The sequence below is a fragment of the Dermacentor andersoni genome, chromosome 4, assembly GCF_023375885.2.
Source record: "Dermacentor andersoni chromosome 4, qqDerAnde1_hic_scaffold, whole genome shotgun sequence".
In the NCBI taxonomy this organism is placed as follows: domain Eukaryota; kingdom Metazoa; phylum Arthropoda; class Arachnida; order Ixodida; family Ixodidae; genus Dermacentor; species Dermacentor andersoni.
This window is the reverse complement of record NC_092817.1, coordinates 169,416,726-169,435,666: the sequence shown is the minus strand read 5'-3', so window position 1 is coordinate 169,435,666 and position 18,941 is coordinate 169,416,726. Positions and strand designations below refer to the sequence as shown.

Below are 18,941 nucleotides of genomic sequence, written 5' to 3'. Positions count from 1 at the left end.
TCGACGTGCGCGAAATGCGACAACACCCGTGTACTTAGATTTAGGTACACGTTAAGGAACCCCAGGTGGTCGAAATTTCGGGTGTCCTCCACTACGGCTTGCCTCATACTAAGAAAATGGTTTGGGCACGTAAAACCCTATAATTTAATTTTTTTTAAAGTCTACACACTGTCTCGTGTGCCGTTTCCGAAAGGTATGAAAAACCGAAAAATGAAACTGGTATCTGGTAATAGCAAGAAAGAAATTATTTGAGGCAACGCGCAGAAAGGTACGCAGGACAACAGATGTTAGCAAAGATACAACGCTTCACTTCTGTTGTCCTACGTGCCTTTTTGCGCTTAGTCTGAAGTTCTGCAGTACCAACTAGCCCACTTGTCTGTCTTCACGAAGAAATAAGTTACTGCACTGCGTTTGTATCACCTAATGAGCACCTGTGGGCTATAATTGTGACATCAGTGAATTGCGTTTGTAGACTGACGCTGCATCCGCTCTTGCGCTGCAATCACCCTCTTGGGGAGACTCTTCACTCTTGCTTACGCAATAAATACAGGCATAAGTTTCTACAATAAATTAAGGTTGTCTGAACCATTAGCCCATTGAAATCGCCTGGCGCTGCTCAGTATAATGTATTTTTCTCTTGGCAAAGCTACAGCAAGTGCAAATAGCCCACTGAAGCGTCCACGATGTAGAAGAAGCTCGAAATGCATATACATCTTAAATTTCCTCGATTTGTTCTCAATATTCATTCGCGTTTGCAGTGCGGAAACTTTTGTACCGCAACCATTTTCATAAAGCAATCGGAGTTTGTATACCTCCTGCGCTTTCACGAGCACTTACACGAGCAACAATTTTTTCCCAGCAAGATGTGCACTTTACTTTGAGAGGAGCATGAAAGAGAAGCAGTGATATCATCCGATATGTGTACTTTTATTCGTAGTAAGCGAGCTTCAGTTTATATGATTTGACGGACAGATAGCACGGGTAATCGTGGCGCCTCTCCTGGCGTTTAAATATTTGTACATTAGTTTCAAGCTAGTGCAGGACTGAAACGTCTAGTTTTTTCAGGATATGCGGTATCATTTTATACGAAACCGCGAAGTGACAAAAGGTTTATCAGTTTCCGTTCTTTTTTTTTGGCATTGAGGGCGCAAGCGCGGTGATTCAACAGCGCGCTGTCGACAATACACGTCAATTATATGACATCGAAACATCAGGCATGGCTGAAGAAAGCAGCAACGAATACACGCCTCGTGACTTAAGCATGCAGGGCAAAGGCACAACATGTACAAGCCGTGGCGGTACCCAGGACGCTTCATCTACTTTGGGCGCCTACAGCAGGTGAGCTTTACCACTTGTACATTTTTTTTTCATTGAATATTGTTACACTTAGATACGACCCATATAATAGGCTTTAACATCTGTGCATTTGTACCAACCTTAAACGGGTCTTTCTACAGCCAGCTTGAGCTTCGAAATCGTAGGTTTTCTTAGACCAATACGCGTCGACGCAAGGGTGGTGCGAAAATATTGCCATGTTCAGCGCAAAGTGAGCTGTTTAGCACTCAGGATAAAATTTTTCAGAACATGAAGCTATCGTATACTTACAGAAGAAAATATTTTTCATTGATGTATAATCATTGCACTGCTCACACGCGATGGAGCGCTATAGCTCGAAATCCCGCGAACAATTCCAGACGGCACCGCCCTATTTCGATGAAAGCGCACTGTAAAAAGGCTCTTGAGTAGGCATTTAGGTGCTCGTTACAGAACTTTCGATGGTCAAAATTTATGCGCGCTCCCCCTAACTTTGGTATTCGTATTATCAGGTCATTCCTCTTCCACGAAATACCTCGGAATTAGTTTTAACCGCACTGTAGAATTTCTGAGCGGAACCATACGTGTTTTTTAGACAACTCGTCAAAGCGCACTACGAGACTGCCATTTGCCAAATAACAAAAAAATGTGACCAAGTGGGTACTGCCCGCATAAAGGTTTACATTAATGAGCAGTAAACCCCCTGCATGAGAAACCACAACTCGGTTTAAGACGATTGTTCTTCTGTTTGAATGTGTTGCTTAAGGAAAACAAGTACGCAAGAAAACACTTTTCCGGCTTGGGTTTGTGCATCCAAAGAAGGTATGTTTGTTTTATTTTTCTTGTCAGCTTACATTTATATTACTTAGTTCTCAATCGTTGTTTTCTTTTTCAAATAGCAAACTGGGGTGAGTTAATACCACACCGACAAAGAAGTGGGAACTCATGGGATTCTACGGTAGCCTGTACCATTTGCGAGCGCATGCAGTTGCACGTCGCATTTCAGCTATTTTCGTGCTAATCACTGCATCAGTCTTAGGATATTTTTCATGCGTTCTCACAATAATCTTTCTCATTCGAAGAATTATAATATAGGCTCCAGCGAGTGACATAGAAGAAAACTTAACACATTTTAAAACAAACATTTAAGAACTGGATTCTAGTTCATCATTATTTCATTCGAACTCGTGATTTGGTTCGTAAGTATCAGAATAATACTTGGCTAAGAGGCAGAAATCTGCTTGTACCTCTTAGAGCAAAACATTTGAGCCCAGGATTTCAAATATTACCTCAAAGTTGATGTATTCCTCATAGCTGACGGATCTAATAGTCATGATTGTAATTGGCGTGAAAACGCCACATTCACCACGGCGTTGACGAAGCGCATCAGGGAGGCACCAATACTAATTATTCTAATATTAGCGCAGGTGTCCGTCATACTTACAGAAACCATCTGCACAGTGACATTGTTATATTTCAACGTGTTTTAGAGATGATGAAAAACATGTGCCATGCTTAAAAAATACTTTATTCCGAAATTATTCTTAGGATTCTGTCAGTGTAGGAAGTGGACCAAGAATTTTGTGTAGCAAACTATATAGAACACCTTGTAAGTACTTTAAGAGTGAAACTGACAGTATTCGTGCAAGTCAAGGCGCCGTTTCGTCTATGGTGGATGAGCGCTCTGCACCATGTATTGCGCCGACTGTGCTGTTCGTCCTATGCCAGCCAGCACAGTCGGTATTTAATGAGAACGAACCATTGCGAGTAGCGCATTTACAAAACAATGTCTTTCTTTTTCAAATATTTGCTTTAATAAAACATAATTTCACCTTTTCTTTTCTCACCGCTAGTAACTGCCTCACCAATTCTTTATTAATTGCAGTATTTCCGACGAGGCCTTGCGTTACCAGAGGAACACGCTGCACACGCTCACGACAGACGAAATTTGCAACGTCGACGGTACGTAGGCGATTGTCACTCACTTTTTGCGCAAACATGGCAAATATGCCCTACGGTTACCATGGTAGCGGTACACTTATTACGTATAAAGATGCACTTACCCACTGCCACCAAGACGGTTCCCGCATTAACCAGCTTATAACTGTTCTTACTAAGAAATTTGTGCGTATCTAAATATATGCAAACTCATAAATAACTATGCAGTAGAAGATTTTGAAAGGATTCGTTCTTGTATCGGTCGGCTGGTTTACATTCCATGCAGTGATATTAATCGCTCGTAAATGGCATCATCGCATGACCATTGGTCTACAATTTTATTTGCCAAGCAGAATCCAAGTGAGTTTGACCTGCTAGCACCGTGATATTGTTTTCCTCAAACCGATCACGCTTATTGACAAAGCAAGTGCTTTGACGCGAATGCCGCGTGTGATATTTAATTAGTGCGGCGTTTCAGTTGTCTTTACGGGAGGGTCGTAACGGTAATGTCACGTTTTAGGCAGAGCGTGAGAATTGCTCACCAATAGCATGTTACGAGCAGCAGATCTATCCTGCTGCGGCCGAATACAGAAGTTACAACGTACCATTTGGGGCACTTCAAACCAGTTTAGCCCGCAGGGGCGTCTGCATCAGCAGGCGTTTGGTGTTTTGCGACACCACGTACCCGAGCACACGAGGGTTGGACCCTCCCGCGCGTAGCCGTGCGCGGCTTAGCCGTGTCTGGGGAAAGGGGGATCCTGGGGGTTGAGCTGATGCTGAGTGTTTGGACCTTTAAGGCCCCCCGGCGGAGGCAACACACCCCTTTGGCCTCTGCTTCACATAGACAGCACCCCCGGACTGACCCAGCCGGGGGAAATCGGTAGTTGCCTTTTCCTGTCTCTCTCTCCCTCTAGCCTTCGTCTTTCTCTCACTTTTCATCTCTCCTTTCTTTTTCTCGCTTCTCTTTACTTCCAATTTTTCCAGGCAGCAAGGGTTAACCTTGTGTGAATAACCAACCTAGGTTATATCATATTTGGTTATAGTAGTAATGTACAGCTGGCGTTTGCAGGCTGTGTTTCACAGGTCCTGCAACGTCCCCTTGTAGGACTCCATGGTGGGTGGCTGGCGTTACTGCCGAAATTACAATCTCTTATGGCTTCGTCTTTCCCCCCATTACCTGATCGCTCCCTCAAGAGGGAGCGCACCTATGATATTTTTTGCCCGTCAAAAAGAAACATTTCCTCGTTTCCATGTAGTGCACTCCGAAACACCAGACAAACCCATGCGAACAATCTCACCATTCCTCGTATCCAAGTCTCTTACCCAAGTTTTTGGTACAGGTTATAAGAATCCAGGATGGCAAGCGGCGATCTCCTCTTGGAGCTCCGCAACCAGAAACAATATGAAAAGCTACCCAATCTAGTTTCTTTTGGTGACGCCAAAGTAACAGTAACTCTTCATCGTACCATGAATACCACCCGTGGCGTAGTCTCCGATGATGATATCTTGGAGCTGACTGAGGCTGAGCTCCTGGAGGGCTTCAGTGAGCAGAACGTCATAAACGTTAAGCGAATTAAGATGAGGCGTGATAATAAAGAAATACAGACCAAACACCTAATACTCACCTTCAATTCAAGCGTCCTGCCCGGGTCAATCGAGGCCGTGTACATCAAGCTCCGCGTAAGACCGTATGTGCCAAATCCCCTGAGATGTTTCAAATGCCAACGTTTTGGCCACAGCTCGCAGAGCTGCCGAGGCCGCCAAACGTGCGAAATGCAGTGCCCGTGAACACACGTCTAAAGCTTGCGAGAACTCTTTGCATTGTGTAAACTGTGATGGAGAGCACGCCGCGAACTCACGGTCGTGCCCGTCTTGGAAAAAAGAAAAAGAAATTGTCACGATCAAAGTGAAAGAAAATATATCGTTCAACGAGGCACGTAGGCGGGTGGCATACCTGCCTAAGAACACATTTGCCGAGGTGGCGCGTCAGGGGGCAGCACCACAACGGTCTCCGGCGACTGACCGTCCCACACCCAGTGAGGCGGCAGTGACGCCATCCCCCCCCCCCCCCGGCGTCTGTAGCTAGCGCTCCTACGCCAACCCCGCAGAAGGGGCCATCTACCTCCGTACAGGTGACCTCAAAGGCCTCTTCCAACGTGCCGAGGACTTCACGCCAAACACAGCGCTCGGAAGAGCGCGTGTCCAGCGCTTCGCAAGAGGCAATGGACACAACCACCAGCAAGACGGCACCACCAGCGCCTAAGGAGCGGCGAGGCACTCTCGATCGCTCCAAAAGAGACAAAACTCCCGTCACGGCGCCTGAAAACGGCCCGTGAGCTAACCCTCGTGTCTTAAACACACAGCACTAAACACAAATAGCATAATGGACACACAAATACTACAGTGGAATGTACGAGGACTTCTAAATGACCTCGATGACATTAGAGAACTGCTACACAAACACAATCCCAAGTTGCTGTGTGTTCAGGAGGCACATATGAAACCTACGAACACAGACTTTCTTCGCAATTACTTCATCTTCCAAAGAGACCGCGATGAGGCTAGCGCCTCTGGCGGAGTAGCTATAATAGCGGACAAGTCTGTAGCTTGCTGACACGTCGCCCTTCAGACGACCCTTGGGGCAGTGGCAGTTCGGGCCATTCTCTTTAATAAATTAATCACTGTCTGTTCTATTTATATTCCCCCGAACCATCTTCTAAAAAAAACACTTTTACAACCTTATTATCCAACTTCCCGAACCTTACATACTTGTGGGAGATCTTAATGCTCACCACACGATGTGGGGAGACTCCCGATGCGAGGCGAGAGGTCGGTTAGTAGAAAACTTCTTGGTAAACACGGGAACATGCCTCTTCAAAAAAAAGGAACAGACTTATTATAATATGTATCACCACTCCCACTCTTCCATAGACCTATCTATCGGCTCCGCAGATCTTTTCCCTTACCTAGAGTGAAGTGTTATTAAAAATCCATATGGAAGTGACCATTTTCCAATACTTTTAAACTTAATTGAAGAACATCAATGCCCTTCATATACGCCTCGGTGGAAGCTGGCTTCTGCCGACTGGGAGCATTTTAAGGAATCGACCTACCTATCACGAGATTTTATCGCCGATTTTACTATTGACGACGCGGTAGTGTATTTTACCGCTTTTATCATCGAGGCAGCGAATAACTTTATCCCACAATCAAGGGGTACCTCATCCAAAAGACGAGTTCTATGGTGGAATGAGGAATGCAAGGAGGCGTGGAAAAAACAAAATAAAGCGTGGGGCATACTGCGCCGATACCCCACTGGAGAAAATCTGATGGAATTTAAAAACATTAAATCGCAGGGAAGGCGGACGCGAAGGCAGGCAAAGAAGACAAGCTGGAAGAGACTCTTGTCCGGCATTAACTCCTACACACAGGAGGCAAAAGTATGGAACGGGCTGGGGAGGCTAAAGGGAACACAATTTCAGCCATTGCCCCTTGTTGATAATGCAGGAAACAAGTTGGAAGACCAGGCTGATGCGCTTGGTGAACACTTCAAGCGCGTGTCTAGCTCCACTCAGTATTCGGAGAACTTTCTTAAGCATAAAGCAATAGAAGAACTTAAGCCACTGAATCGGAAATCCATCCCAAACGATCGTTATAATCGTCCTTTTACGATTGCGGAACTTAAAGCTTCCTTGTCTGCATATCGGAGCTCTGCACCGGGCCCCGACAGAATCATGTATGATATGTTTAAACACCTACACTCCGACACACAAATCACGCTACTTACACTTCTCAATACTATCTGGGCTGCTGGTTATCTCCCATCAAAGTGGAAGGAGGCTATTGTGATCCCTGTTTTGAAGCATGGTAAAGACACTTCATTGCTCACTAGCTACCGTCAAACAGCGCTAACAAGCTGCCTCTGTAAGCTTTTGAAAAAATGATCAATCGCCGTCTCATACATCTCCTAGAGTCCAGTAAAATGCTTAACCCATTTCAATGTGGTTTTCGGGAAGGGCGATCTACAACTGACCACCTCGTGCGCAGCGAAGCGAGCATTCGCGATGCCTTCGTGAACATACAATCTTTTCTATCTGTGTTTCTAGATATGGAAAAAGCGTACGACACAACCTGGCGATACGGTATCCTGCGCGACCTTTCGGCGATGGGCATCCGCGGCAATATGTTAACTATTATAGAGAGCTACCTAGAGAACCGTACATTTCGGGTGAAAATAGGTCCTGCACTGTCGCGCACATTCATACAGGAAACTGGGGTACCCCAGGGTAGAGTACTCAGCTGCACGCTCTTTGTCGTAAAGATGAACACGCTTCGGGCATCATTACCACCAGCTATTTTTTATTCCGTCTATGTAGACGATATACAAATAGGTTTCAAATCCTGCAACATCAGTCTCCGAGAGAGGTACAGCAGGCCCTAAACAAGGTGTCCATGTGGGCAGACCAAAATGGATTTAAAATCAAGCCCCCACAAAAGTTCCTGTGTTCTCTTCACAAGAAAGAGAGGCCTGGTCCCAGACCCTTTTCTAGAACTGTGCGGACAACAAATTCCTTTTAACAAAGAACACAAATTTCTAGGTGTTATACTTGACTCCAAGCTTACATTAATTTCACACATAATATGTCTAAAAACAAAATGTCTAAAAACAATCAACGTACTTAAAATACTATCACACACAACATGGGGTAGCGACAGGAAGTGCCTGTTGAATTTTTATAGGAGCCTAGTTGGATCACGAATGGACTATGGTGACGTAGTATATCAGTCTGCCGCCCCGAGCGTGCTAAATATGTTAGACCCCGTTCACCATCTGGGAATCTACCTGGCCACTGGCGCATTTAGAACAAGCCCCGTTGAAAATTTGTATGTCGAGTCCGATGAGTGGTCACTCCATTTTCGGAGAACATATATCAGGTTTACCTATTTTCTGAAAGTGCGCTTAAATCAGGAACATCCGTGTTTCACAACCGTTAACGACTTGACGTGTGAAACACTTTTTCGTAATAGACCCTCTATGAGATTACCTTTCTCACTGCATCTAAGAGAACTTGGCGAAGAAATGGACGTCCCATTTCTCGAACATCGCCTAATGCCTTCAGTTAAGCTATTACCGCCCTGGCAGTGACAGGTGATAGAATGTGACGTATCCTTTGTAAAGGTCACATTGCACGCTCCTGAGCTTGAAATTTCATGCATTTTCGTGATCTTCAATTGAAGTACTCCTGCTCCGAGTTTTACACAGACGCATCAAACTCAAATGCTGGCGTATCCTACGCGGCTGTTGGTCCCTCTTTTACTGAATCTGACGTGTTGAACCCTATAACAAGTATCTTCACTGCAGAAGTCTACGTAGTACTGTGTGCAGTAAAACATATAAACTTAAACTCGACAAAGCCATCATATTCACTGACTCGTTAAGTCTTGTAAAAGCACTCATTTCTTTTCAAAAGCATACGAATCCTGTCTTCAATGAACTCTACTCACTCTTATGTAACATGTACCTATCACATACATAGACATGTAGTAATATGCTGGGTTCCTGGCCATAGATGAATCGAGGGAACTGTGCCTGCCGACGAGATCGCCAAATCAATAGCATCGCAAGGCATTCGTTCTGCTGCTGTCCCTGCCACAGACATGAAGCCTTTCCTAAGAAACAAACTCCGAAGCCACTGGCAACACTTGTGGGATGCAGAAACAAGCAATAAGCTTCACCTAATTAAGCCGAAGTTATGTTCCTGGCACCCAACTACGAGAATACGAAGAACCGATGTCCTATTCACTAGACTGAGAATAGGACGCACATTTGGCACTCACAACTTTCTCCTAACCCGTAACGAGCCTCCAACCTGTGGTAGATGTGGCGACCGGTTGACCGTCCTCCATGTCTTCCTGGTGTGCCGGGAAGGCAAAAGAGACAGGAGAAAACATTTTCCGTTTGCATATAGCCATTGTATTCCCTTGCATCCGGCTATGTTCCTTGGTGCCGAACCACTCTTTAAGACCAAAGCAGTCCTCGCCTTTTTGAAAGGTGTGCTCCATGTCACAAGCCCATTAATTTCGTAGCGCATCCTCTTTCGAGAGGATGCTGCTACGATAGTTTTCTTTGTAAAGCACATGCCTCTAAGCCCTTGGCTTTCAAGGGCTCTGGTGAGGCAGTAGTGCTCTAGACAATTTTAGCACCTCACAGACTTCATATATTGCATCATTCTTTTTTATGCATTCTAATCTTCATAGTACACGTCAATATTGATTCCCATAATTTTACTACGCGTATATTTTATGGAATATATATCAACTCTTTTAGGCCTTTTACAGCCCCGTCACATTCAGTTCACAGAACACATCAGTCCACCGCTAACTTATTCCCACTAGCCTGGCGCTCTTTGGCCAAACCTGGGCCTTGCGCCATTAAACATCATATATTCATTCATTCAAACCAGTTTATATTGGAGCCCTTAAGTATTTCATACTAAGGGTGTCAAGCCACATGCGCAGCATAAACAGCCTTAATTAGTTTATGAAAATGCAACCCAATGCGAAACAACATTGTTGGGTAGTATTTTGCTCTGTTGCCATATATTCTGACCAAATATCCCAACTATACCCTTCTCAACCGTAAACATTATTCGTATTGAATTATTGACAATCACAATACCCAATGATTTCTAGTGAGTGTGCCACTACTTTAAAATGCTAAGGTTTTGTTAACTAGAAAACGCACGTCGGCAGAAACACCGGCCTTCCAAATTGAACATTCTCTTTTCTAACTGGATTAAATTTCCTTGGATACGTCAAGCATTATTCGTTCTACCAGTATCTTCTTTCTCAGGCCTGACGAAGGCTGCAATTGCAACGGCGCGACTAATGAAGTTGAGAATGCCAGACAATAAAGAATGAGTTCCTTAAATTATGCCTATGCTATGACGCTGTAGTTTATTCAACTTCAAAGAAGAAACTCAAGTCTTTAGTTCCTCGGGTTTGTAATCCGCGTTGAGTGTTTTCTGTAGCGTACGAAGGCATAGACGCTAGGGCATGTGGCTGTAGTAATGTCGCGAAAATTCTGAGCCAACTACGCCCCACACCCGCTTCATAGTGTAAATAAAGGTGCATTCTAACATATGGCCTGTCCCTGCAGCTTTAATGCTTTTTGCAGTATTGTCGATGGTCCTCCTGAGGAGGGTTCTGCCGTAATTTCCGCCTTTTAGGTCTCTCGTGCTTTCCTTTCAGTTTTACGCAATTTCTGTGCCGTTATAGGGAAGATGTGAACCTAGCTTTTCGTACAGTCCACAATTTTACCGCGCTTTGAGGCTTTCCTTGGCGTAGCTTAGTGATATTGCCCGTGAATTACCACTTCCGCATTTCTTTTCCAAGCTAATCTGCTGTCTGCAATACGATTCTAGCATATGCGCATCGAGCAATCTTTTTGAAAGTTCCCTATAGTCTCTTGATGGCCTACACAGGAACATCGGTGAGGACAGCCGTTTTAGTGCTCGTAATGAGATGGTAAACCTGCAGTGCTTAGAGCCGGTGCTTATGAACTTCACCTACACGGGTCACCAGATGGGTTTCGGATAATCAGTTGCTGAAAGGCGACTAGGTATTTCGATGACGCACGTGTGTCATAGGTCAATAAATTTAGGGCATACGTCAAACAAAAGTTTTACATCCCTCGGTAGAAATACGCCCTCTCCCTTTCTTTATTGTCGTCGCCTGCGTCGGGATATGACTGCTGCTCATAATAGATGGACAATAAGCAAGAACTTCGTGAGGCATCTAGTGTGCTTTTTACTTGATGACACAAGAAATATATTGGGTCGAGGGTTTCACGCACAAAGGACCGACATGTCGTTTTTCACTTCGAGCACTGTCGTGTTTTGCAAGCGGTTTGAGGTAAAAAATGATAAGCTTCAGAAGAATTCAACACTGCACCATTTTGATCGTGCTCGTCTTCCACATCGCCACGAACTTCTTGCATGCATATGAACAGTAAAGTTTCTATACCACTAAAATCTTTTTGCCTTGCACCATAAGCAAGGAATATCCCTTTCCCACGAATTGCCCTGACACTACGGTAAATGAGCACCAATACTATACTTTTATGCCATACAGGTGTCACTGACAATGGCAGCATGAGTTGCCAGCCCCTGGGGTGCATCAAGGGCATCGATAACTCGAGGCCCAGCACAAGCCACGCTAGCATGGAGGAAGCATCAGCCAATTGCGAAGACGGCGCCACGTAAGTGCACATTGACAAAAGTTCCATTAAAAGGCAACTCAGAGACGACAGGGATGGCTACACGTGTAACAATCATGCCTCTACTCGGTAATTTCTCCTTGGGAGGGCTAGTTCTGATGGCTGAAACAGCTACTGCAACAGCAGTTTTGAGCGTTCGGCCGACGTGATTGCTCTTCACATAATTCATGGTTCCAACAGCGCTACCGGACACCACACGGCAGTGTTCGCATCCCATGCCGCAAACAAGAAGCTACACAAGCTCGCCCGATTTTCCAACTTGTTAACAAGCCTCAATGTGCGGTACTCTAGCAGGTTTGTAACCTACTTCCCGACTCCCCATCATGAAATAAAGACTGTGAAGGAAAGATGCTCGTCAGAGTCGAGGCTCATGAAATGAAACAGGGTTTTCTTCTTTTCCTGTAAAATTCCGGCTAAAATTCCGGCAAGCACTGACGCACTTGCACGAGAAATAAAAGTTCTGATGACCCAAATGCCAAACATGTCTGCTGTGCAGACAATATAGTGCCGGCGTAAATAAAAACCTTTAGCTAAGGATCTACTACCTAAGTACATTGGAAAAGATCAAATGAATGTGCTTGGCAACAGTGTACAAGTATTGAATCTTGTAGCATTCAAAGAAATGTGGCAATATCGCAACTGAAGCAGCTGCATTTTATATTCGTCAAATACTTAGGAAAAGGTTGAGAAACTCAAGTAACAGTATTACATCTTTATAAACGCCATGATTCAATCAACTGCACCATATAACACATTTGAAGTGCTCAAAATTCCTGTATTACACAGCTCTCTGAAATTTTCTGTTTTATGGGTAGATCGTTCACCAGACCTCGGAAAAATAGCATCGAATTCTAGCAAATTGGAAATGAATATAGAGGACATTTCCGCTTTGGATGCTCCAAGACATGCAGCTAATAGAGCTGCGATATATATATTCTTCTATGTAGTTAACTTTGTAAATTCTAAGCTTCTATTCTTTTTAGGTTTAGCGATTTCATCATTTTTCCCACGTGCTAACCTAAATAAAGGTTATTTGCCGGAATTATTTGCCGGAAATTACCTGGCTCTATCAAACGAAATTTGATTGTTTGATAGTTCTGATTTCTTCATTATATAATCCGGTCTCGATGGCGCCCAAGCTGGCATAATTGGAAGCCACGTAGAAGGTAACACCTTAACACTCGAACCAAACCATAACATTGCGTGAGCCATGTGAACGACCGCAACAAGAATAAATACAAGTATACAAGTAAAAAGCAAATTACCGCATCAACAGTGACCAATGTTCATCTAGTGCTTGGCGTAGACATTTTGTACAGCGTAGACTTCTGTACAGCAACAGGCTGTACAAAAGTCATACACTGTATACACTGTCTCTGCTCCTACAGCCCGTTCTATTTTTCTTCACTAAACGGTTGAAAATGTGTCGCACCAGCAGTGCCTTAAATGAACGCTTGCAGCGTTCATTACCTAACCGAGAAAAACAAAAAATACTAACTTCGGAAGCATATTTCATCCATTGTACATGAAAAAACCCAAGTATTTGGCGTATCTGTGCTTGTTGCCTAGGGTAAGTATATGAGGTGTGTGAGTGGTTTGCTCGGCCTTCCGCAGGAACGGTGTGCAGTTCGAATGCGAGTAAGATGTTAAATGACTTCATACAAACACTACGGGAAAACTTGAGCCCGGACGTTTTTCTTCGCATTCGATATGTAGGGCTTGAGTTAACCCTAATGATGTGCGATGGGGAGTCAGTCCAGCTACACGTGCCATAAATAAACGAATAGTTCGCTTTTGCGCCATTTCTATTTCGTAAAGCAAGAGCATCAAGCGGCTAATTGCAATGGCTAATACCCGCGGAAAAGCGGATCTAGTGCCGAGCGACAAAAATATAATCGTGTTTACATCGGCTAAATTGCTTATCTCAACCACCACTAACAGGGATTTCTTCTCCGTTCGAGTAGCAAGAAATACCAAAACCCCGCTTTAATCATTACATTGTGTATAGCCTATGTGAGACGGGTACGGGTCGCTCTTATTTTCAAGTTCAGCCACACAGACCATCAAAGGCTGCAGTGTTCAATTTACGCCCAACTAGATCCCCAATCGAGCGCAAGGATTAAATGTAGCAAGTAGCGCTAAGGTTCAGAAAGTCGCCTTATCATTAACGCAACATTTTTTTGTCAACCTCTCTATTGGAAGGTGTGTTTTTGTCCTCCAGTAGCAAGAGTCGGTCGTTTTGAGCTCCTTTCACTGTGCCCTTGCAGGAATGCTCCCGGAACCAGAGGAAGGGAACAGCGAGAGCTTTGTGGTGCATGTGGCAATGTTTGGAGCAGATGGGACGCCTTACACGGGCACGCCGAGGAACACGCGGATGACACAGCCAACATTTGCAAAGCATGTGCTCAATCGTCTGTGAAAATGTCGAAGTTTGTAGATCATTGCCGGAACCGTACTGACAAATACAAATGCAAAACTTGTGGTAAACAGTTCCACCGGGCACATCACCTAGCTGAACATTACCGCACGCACACAGACGAGAGACCCTACAAATGCAAAATATGTAAAAAATTGTTCCGGCAGTCTAATCACCTAAATAATCATAAGCGCACGCACACAGGCGAGAGACCCTACAAATGCAAAATATGTGAAAACTCATTCCGGCAGTCTAGTCACCTAGATGACCATATGCGCACGCATACAGACGAGAGACCCCACAAATGCCAAATATGTACTAAATCGTTCCGGCTGTCTAGTCATCTAGATGACCATAAGCGCACTCATACAGGCGAGAGACCCTACAAGTGCCAAGTATGTCATAAATCGTTCCGGCAGTCTAGTCATCTAGATTACCACAAGCGCACGCACACAGGTGAGAATCCCTACATTTGTAAAGCATGCGGTAAATCATTCAGGCAGGCGGCGCATCTCCGTGAACACGAGGCCGCTCACGCCGCAGAGAACGGTCATGTATCCCAAAAATGTGCTAAATAATTCAAAAAGAAGTATAATCTCCAGAGGCAAGTAGACTCGCAATATGGAAACGGCGCTTTCGTTTTGAAATCTGTGATCGATACTTTCAGAACAATTCAAATCTCCTTCGTAACTGCCGAACAAGGCACATGGATAAAACACCATATGATTGTACGCTGTGCGGATGTCGATTTGAAGACCAAGAAACATGCGATAGGCATGTGTGCCAGAAGTAATGCAAGATGTGAACGTTGCCGTCTGGTTTTTCGAAATTGCGCGACAAGACCTCGTTGCCAGAAGTATTTGGGGTGCTTCAATGTCGAAAAATACGGCAGGTCCTGGCCAGCGCTCACTGTTGCATGAACTATATTGTTGGGCAACGTTGCTTTATCAGACTGACTTCAAGACAAACCCTAATGGGCTGCAAGATTGTTTTCTGTAACTAGTGTGCTGAAATGTTGACAAAAGTTCCTTGACTCCCATTTGTTTAGATAAACTTCTTGTGCAGTTCTGCTTACAGTGTACAAGCAAACAAGCTTTAATAAACCATGTTCGTAGTGATTTTTCAGCCTAAACAGTACATAATATGTCTCATCAGTAGCAAACGTATGAGAAAATAGGAACTGTATTCTAATCAACTAAAACGTAATTCCTGCCATTATATGATGTCCAACGGCGAAGTTGCCTTCGAGAGACAACACTCGCAAATGTTTTTACGGCAATGCATAACTACATTGTACGCGCATGAAAATTAATTGCTTGAAATTTCGTTCAATGCATTGACTGTTAGCGGGTATATTCATACCACAGATGTTTGTTCTATACCATAAAATAAGCTGATGATAGTAGTGAGACTGTATTAGATTCACATCATTTGGAGATTCACAATATGATATTCTCTCCCACGAGGAAAACTTTTAGTTATGTTTTATTGTGGCGAAACGCCTGAAGTTTCATAGATACCTTTTTATCAACTTCGGAAGTTTGTTTTCCGCCGGACTGCTATCTAGTTGCAGCTGTAAAATCTTTTAGCCCGATGTGACAAAAGTTTCCGTGCAAGATGACGGCAATTTCATTATCTTAAAAGAGTGCTGCAGATCATTCATCTTTGGAATGGACTTCTTGCGGGAGTACGGCGCTGTGGTTAAAATACGGGACGGCGAGATAGCTTTGTCAACTAGTACAGACACGAGCCACGTCGAAGAGTGTCAGCGTGCATTGTTGCGTGTCGTCGACGACGACGTCTGCATACCCCCACTATCATGCACTCTTGTCTCCGTCAGTTGTGTCAGTTTAATAGTCTCCGTCAGTTTAACAAGGACGGTGTAGCCGAACAATTACCTGCACCTCTGTTCCATCAGGATGTTGCCATCGCTCGGGGTATCGTTAGCCTAATCGGTGGTCGCACATAGGTACTTGTGACAGATTTCACCAATGAACGCCGAGACATCAGCAACGGCACTGCTGTGGGATGCTTTTCTGTAAAAGAGGAATCGACCACCGACACGATGCCCCAGAAACAGCCTCAGGAAAATGCTTGACGATTTTAAGGACTGCTTCTAACAACGTCCCGAGTGCGTCAAACACCACGGACGAAACACCGCATCATTATGAAGGAAACAGCAATACCCATGCGACAGCATCCGTATCGCGTGGCTGAGAAAGAGCGTGAAGCAATAGAGCAGCAAGTCAAGAAAATGCTAGAAGATATCATCGAGCCGTCAAAAAGCCCTTGGGCACCGCCCGTGGTACTCGTTAAGAAGGATGGTAGCCTGCGGTTTTGTATCGGTTATCGCAAGCTCTATCGGGTTACGAAAAAAGGTGTGTATCCCTTACCACGCATAGACGATTCACTCGACAGGCTAAGGCATGCAAGTTACTACTCATCGACGGACTTTAAAAGTGGATACTGGCAAATAGAGGTCGATGAGCGGGATCCCGAAAAGACTGCTGTTGTAATACCTAATGGGCTCTATGAATTCAATGTTCTCCCTTTTGGTTTGTGCTCCGCCCCAGCAACGTCCCAAGGACTAATGGATACTGTTCGGTCAGGGCTTAAGTTGAAGACTTCCTTAGTCTACCTAGACGATGTCACTGTTTATTCCGCCACATTTGATGAACATCTCGGACGGCTACGGTCAGTTCTTCAAGCCATACGGTCCGCTGCGCTTACCTTAAAAGATGAAAGTGCCACTTTGGCTACGAAGAGCTACAATTATTAGGTAACATTGTAAGTCACACAGGTGTCAGACCTGATCCTCAGAAAATCTCAGCTGTCGCAAAGTTTTCAAGGCCTACAGAAAAGAAGGCAGTCAGAAGCTTCCTGGGCCTATATTCATATCACCGGCGATTTATTGCGGGTTTTGCAAGCATTGCCACGCCGCTCACCTGCCTAACCAGAGATGTCACGTTTGTGTGGAACGAGGAGCAGCAGGCAGCATTTAACGAGTTGCAGCCCTGTCTGCAATCTCCGCCAGTTCTTGCCCACTTTGATGTGGATGCGCCGACAGTGATCCACACCGATTCCGGCAACGTCTGTCAAGGCGCCGTCCTTGTTGAGCGGCAAGACGGCACTGACCGAATCATCGCTAACACGAGTAGAATAGTGTTACGTGCCGAGTTGAACTTCCCCACCACAGAGAAGGAATGCTTGGCTGTAGTATGGGCAGTTACCAAGTTCTGCCCGTACATATACGGCCGCCCATTTCAAGTACGTGACCACCATTCTCTCTGTTGGTTGACCAACATGAAAGGTCCATGTGCACGTTTGGCGAGCTAGAGCCTACGGCTTCAAGAGTACATGACAGTGGTCTAAAAATCGGGACGGCAGTACTTAGACGCTGACTGTCTTTCCAGAACGCCGATCGAGTCGTCGGGTGAAGATGAAGATGATGACGAATCTGCAGGCTTTTTCGGAGTTGCTGATGCGGCCACCACCTCTCAACTACAGCAAGCGGACCAGGTGCTCGCTTCACTAATTGAGTTTTTTAGAAGTCCGCACCACAAACAAGCCTGGATTGTTCTCAAGGCACCTGTCATCATTCTGCATACGCAACAGTGCTCTTTTTAGGAGGAACTTCTCTTCAACAAGGAAGAGATATCTATTAGTCCTCCCTAAAACTCCGGAATGAAATCTTGCAGGCCTGTCACGATGAAGCTAAATCAGGCCACCTAGGCTACACATAAGAACTAGCCAGGCTCAAAGAGCAGTATTACTGGCCACGGCTGGCAGCACAGGTAAAGCACTATGTTCGAACGTGCCTTGACTGTCAGCGACGAGAAGTCCCACCTAGGAAACCTGCCGGACTATTGCATCTCGTTCGAGTGCCAGAAACGCCGTTTGCACAAATTGGGATGGACCTTTTGGGCCCATTCTCAATGTCTCCTGCTGGAAATAAGTGGATCATAGTTGCGACAGATTACCTGACGCGATATGCTGAAACCAAGACACTTCCGAGCAGCACAGCAGCCGAGGCCGCCCAGTTCTTTATCGAAAACGTCGCCTTGAGGCACATTGCTCCAGCGGTCATCGTAACCAACAGAGGAACTGCGTTCACGGCTAAACATTCGCGAACTGTACTCACCCTCAGTGGCATGGCACTCAGAAAGGACAAAGCCTATCAGTCGCAACGCAATGGACTTACGGAGCGCCTCAACATGCCTCTCGCAGACATGCTGTGCATGTATGTCGATGTCAAACACAAGAGCTGGGACCAAATATTGCCCTACGTATCGTTTGCTTATAATATGGCTCGGCAAAAAACAAGAATGACGTCATTCACTATCCTCCACGGTCGAGAAGTGACTACAATGCTGGATGCTATGAATCTTCATGATTTCAGTGATTCCGAGACTGACGCTGTAGATTTTACAGAGCGCGCTGAGGAAGCAAGACAGCCTGCGCGCGTTCGCATAACTAGCCAGCAAGTCCCGTATGCCCAACGATACAATCAACGCCATCGACGCGCCGTCTACCAGCCCGGCAACAGAGTGTGGGTTTGAGCTACAGTACGCCGCCGAGGCCTCGTGGAGAAACTTCTGCGCCGATACTTCGCTCCATACAGGGTTCTACGACGCCCTAGCGACATCAACTATGAAGCCGTTCCTGACAGCCCATCCTGCTCGAGGTGCCGTCACGACCTGCCTGAGTCAGTGCACGTGGTGCGCATGAAACCTTATTTTTCTCAATGACATGGACGCTCTCTGGTTCGCTGATCACCGCATGCTACCCGCCGAGCATCGGAACGATGCTCCTTCTGTAGGGGGGCAAATACCGCGACATTATCTGTGCCTCAACCACGCTGAAGACGAAGACGACGACCTCGAGTGTGCAAGCGAGGTGCTAGAGAAGAAGCGTGAACTCAGCGCTTGTCCTAATTGTCTCGATTAAATACCGCTCTCCGCTCTTGTCTCAAGTGAGCCGTGACAATATATACGA

The 18,941-nt window shown here is 45.3% G+C and overlaps 1 protein-coding gene across 1 annotated transcript; it reads left to right on the top strand.

The window, feature by feature from the left end:
• Positions 1-921: 921 nt before the first annotated feature.
• LOC129386595 (uncharacterized) lies at positions 922-15,564 on the top strand. The gene is made up of 4 exons (XM_072287564.1): positions 922-1,338; positions 3,200-3,276; positions 11,386-11,512; positions 13,798-15,564. Exons 1-4 carry the CDS (start codon positions 1,217-1,219, stop codon positions 14,522-14,524), a joined length of 1,053 nt encoding a protein of 350 aa, XP_072143665.1. The 5' UTR covers positions 922-1,216; the 3' UTR covers positions 14,525-15,564.
• Positions 15,565-18,941: the final 3,377 nt, after the last annotated feature.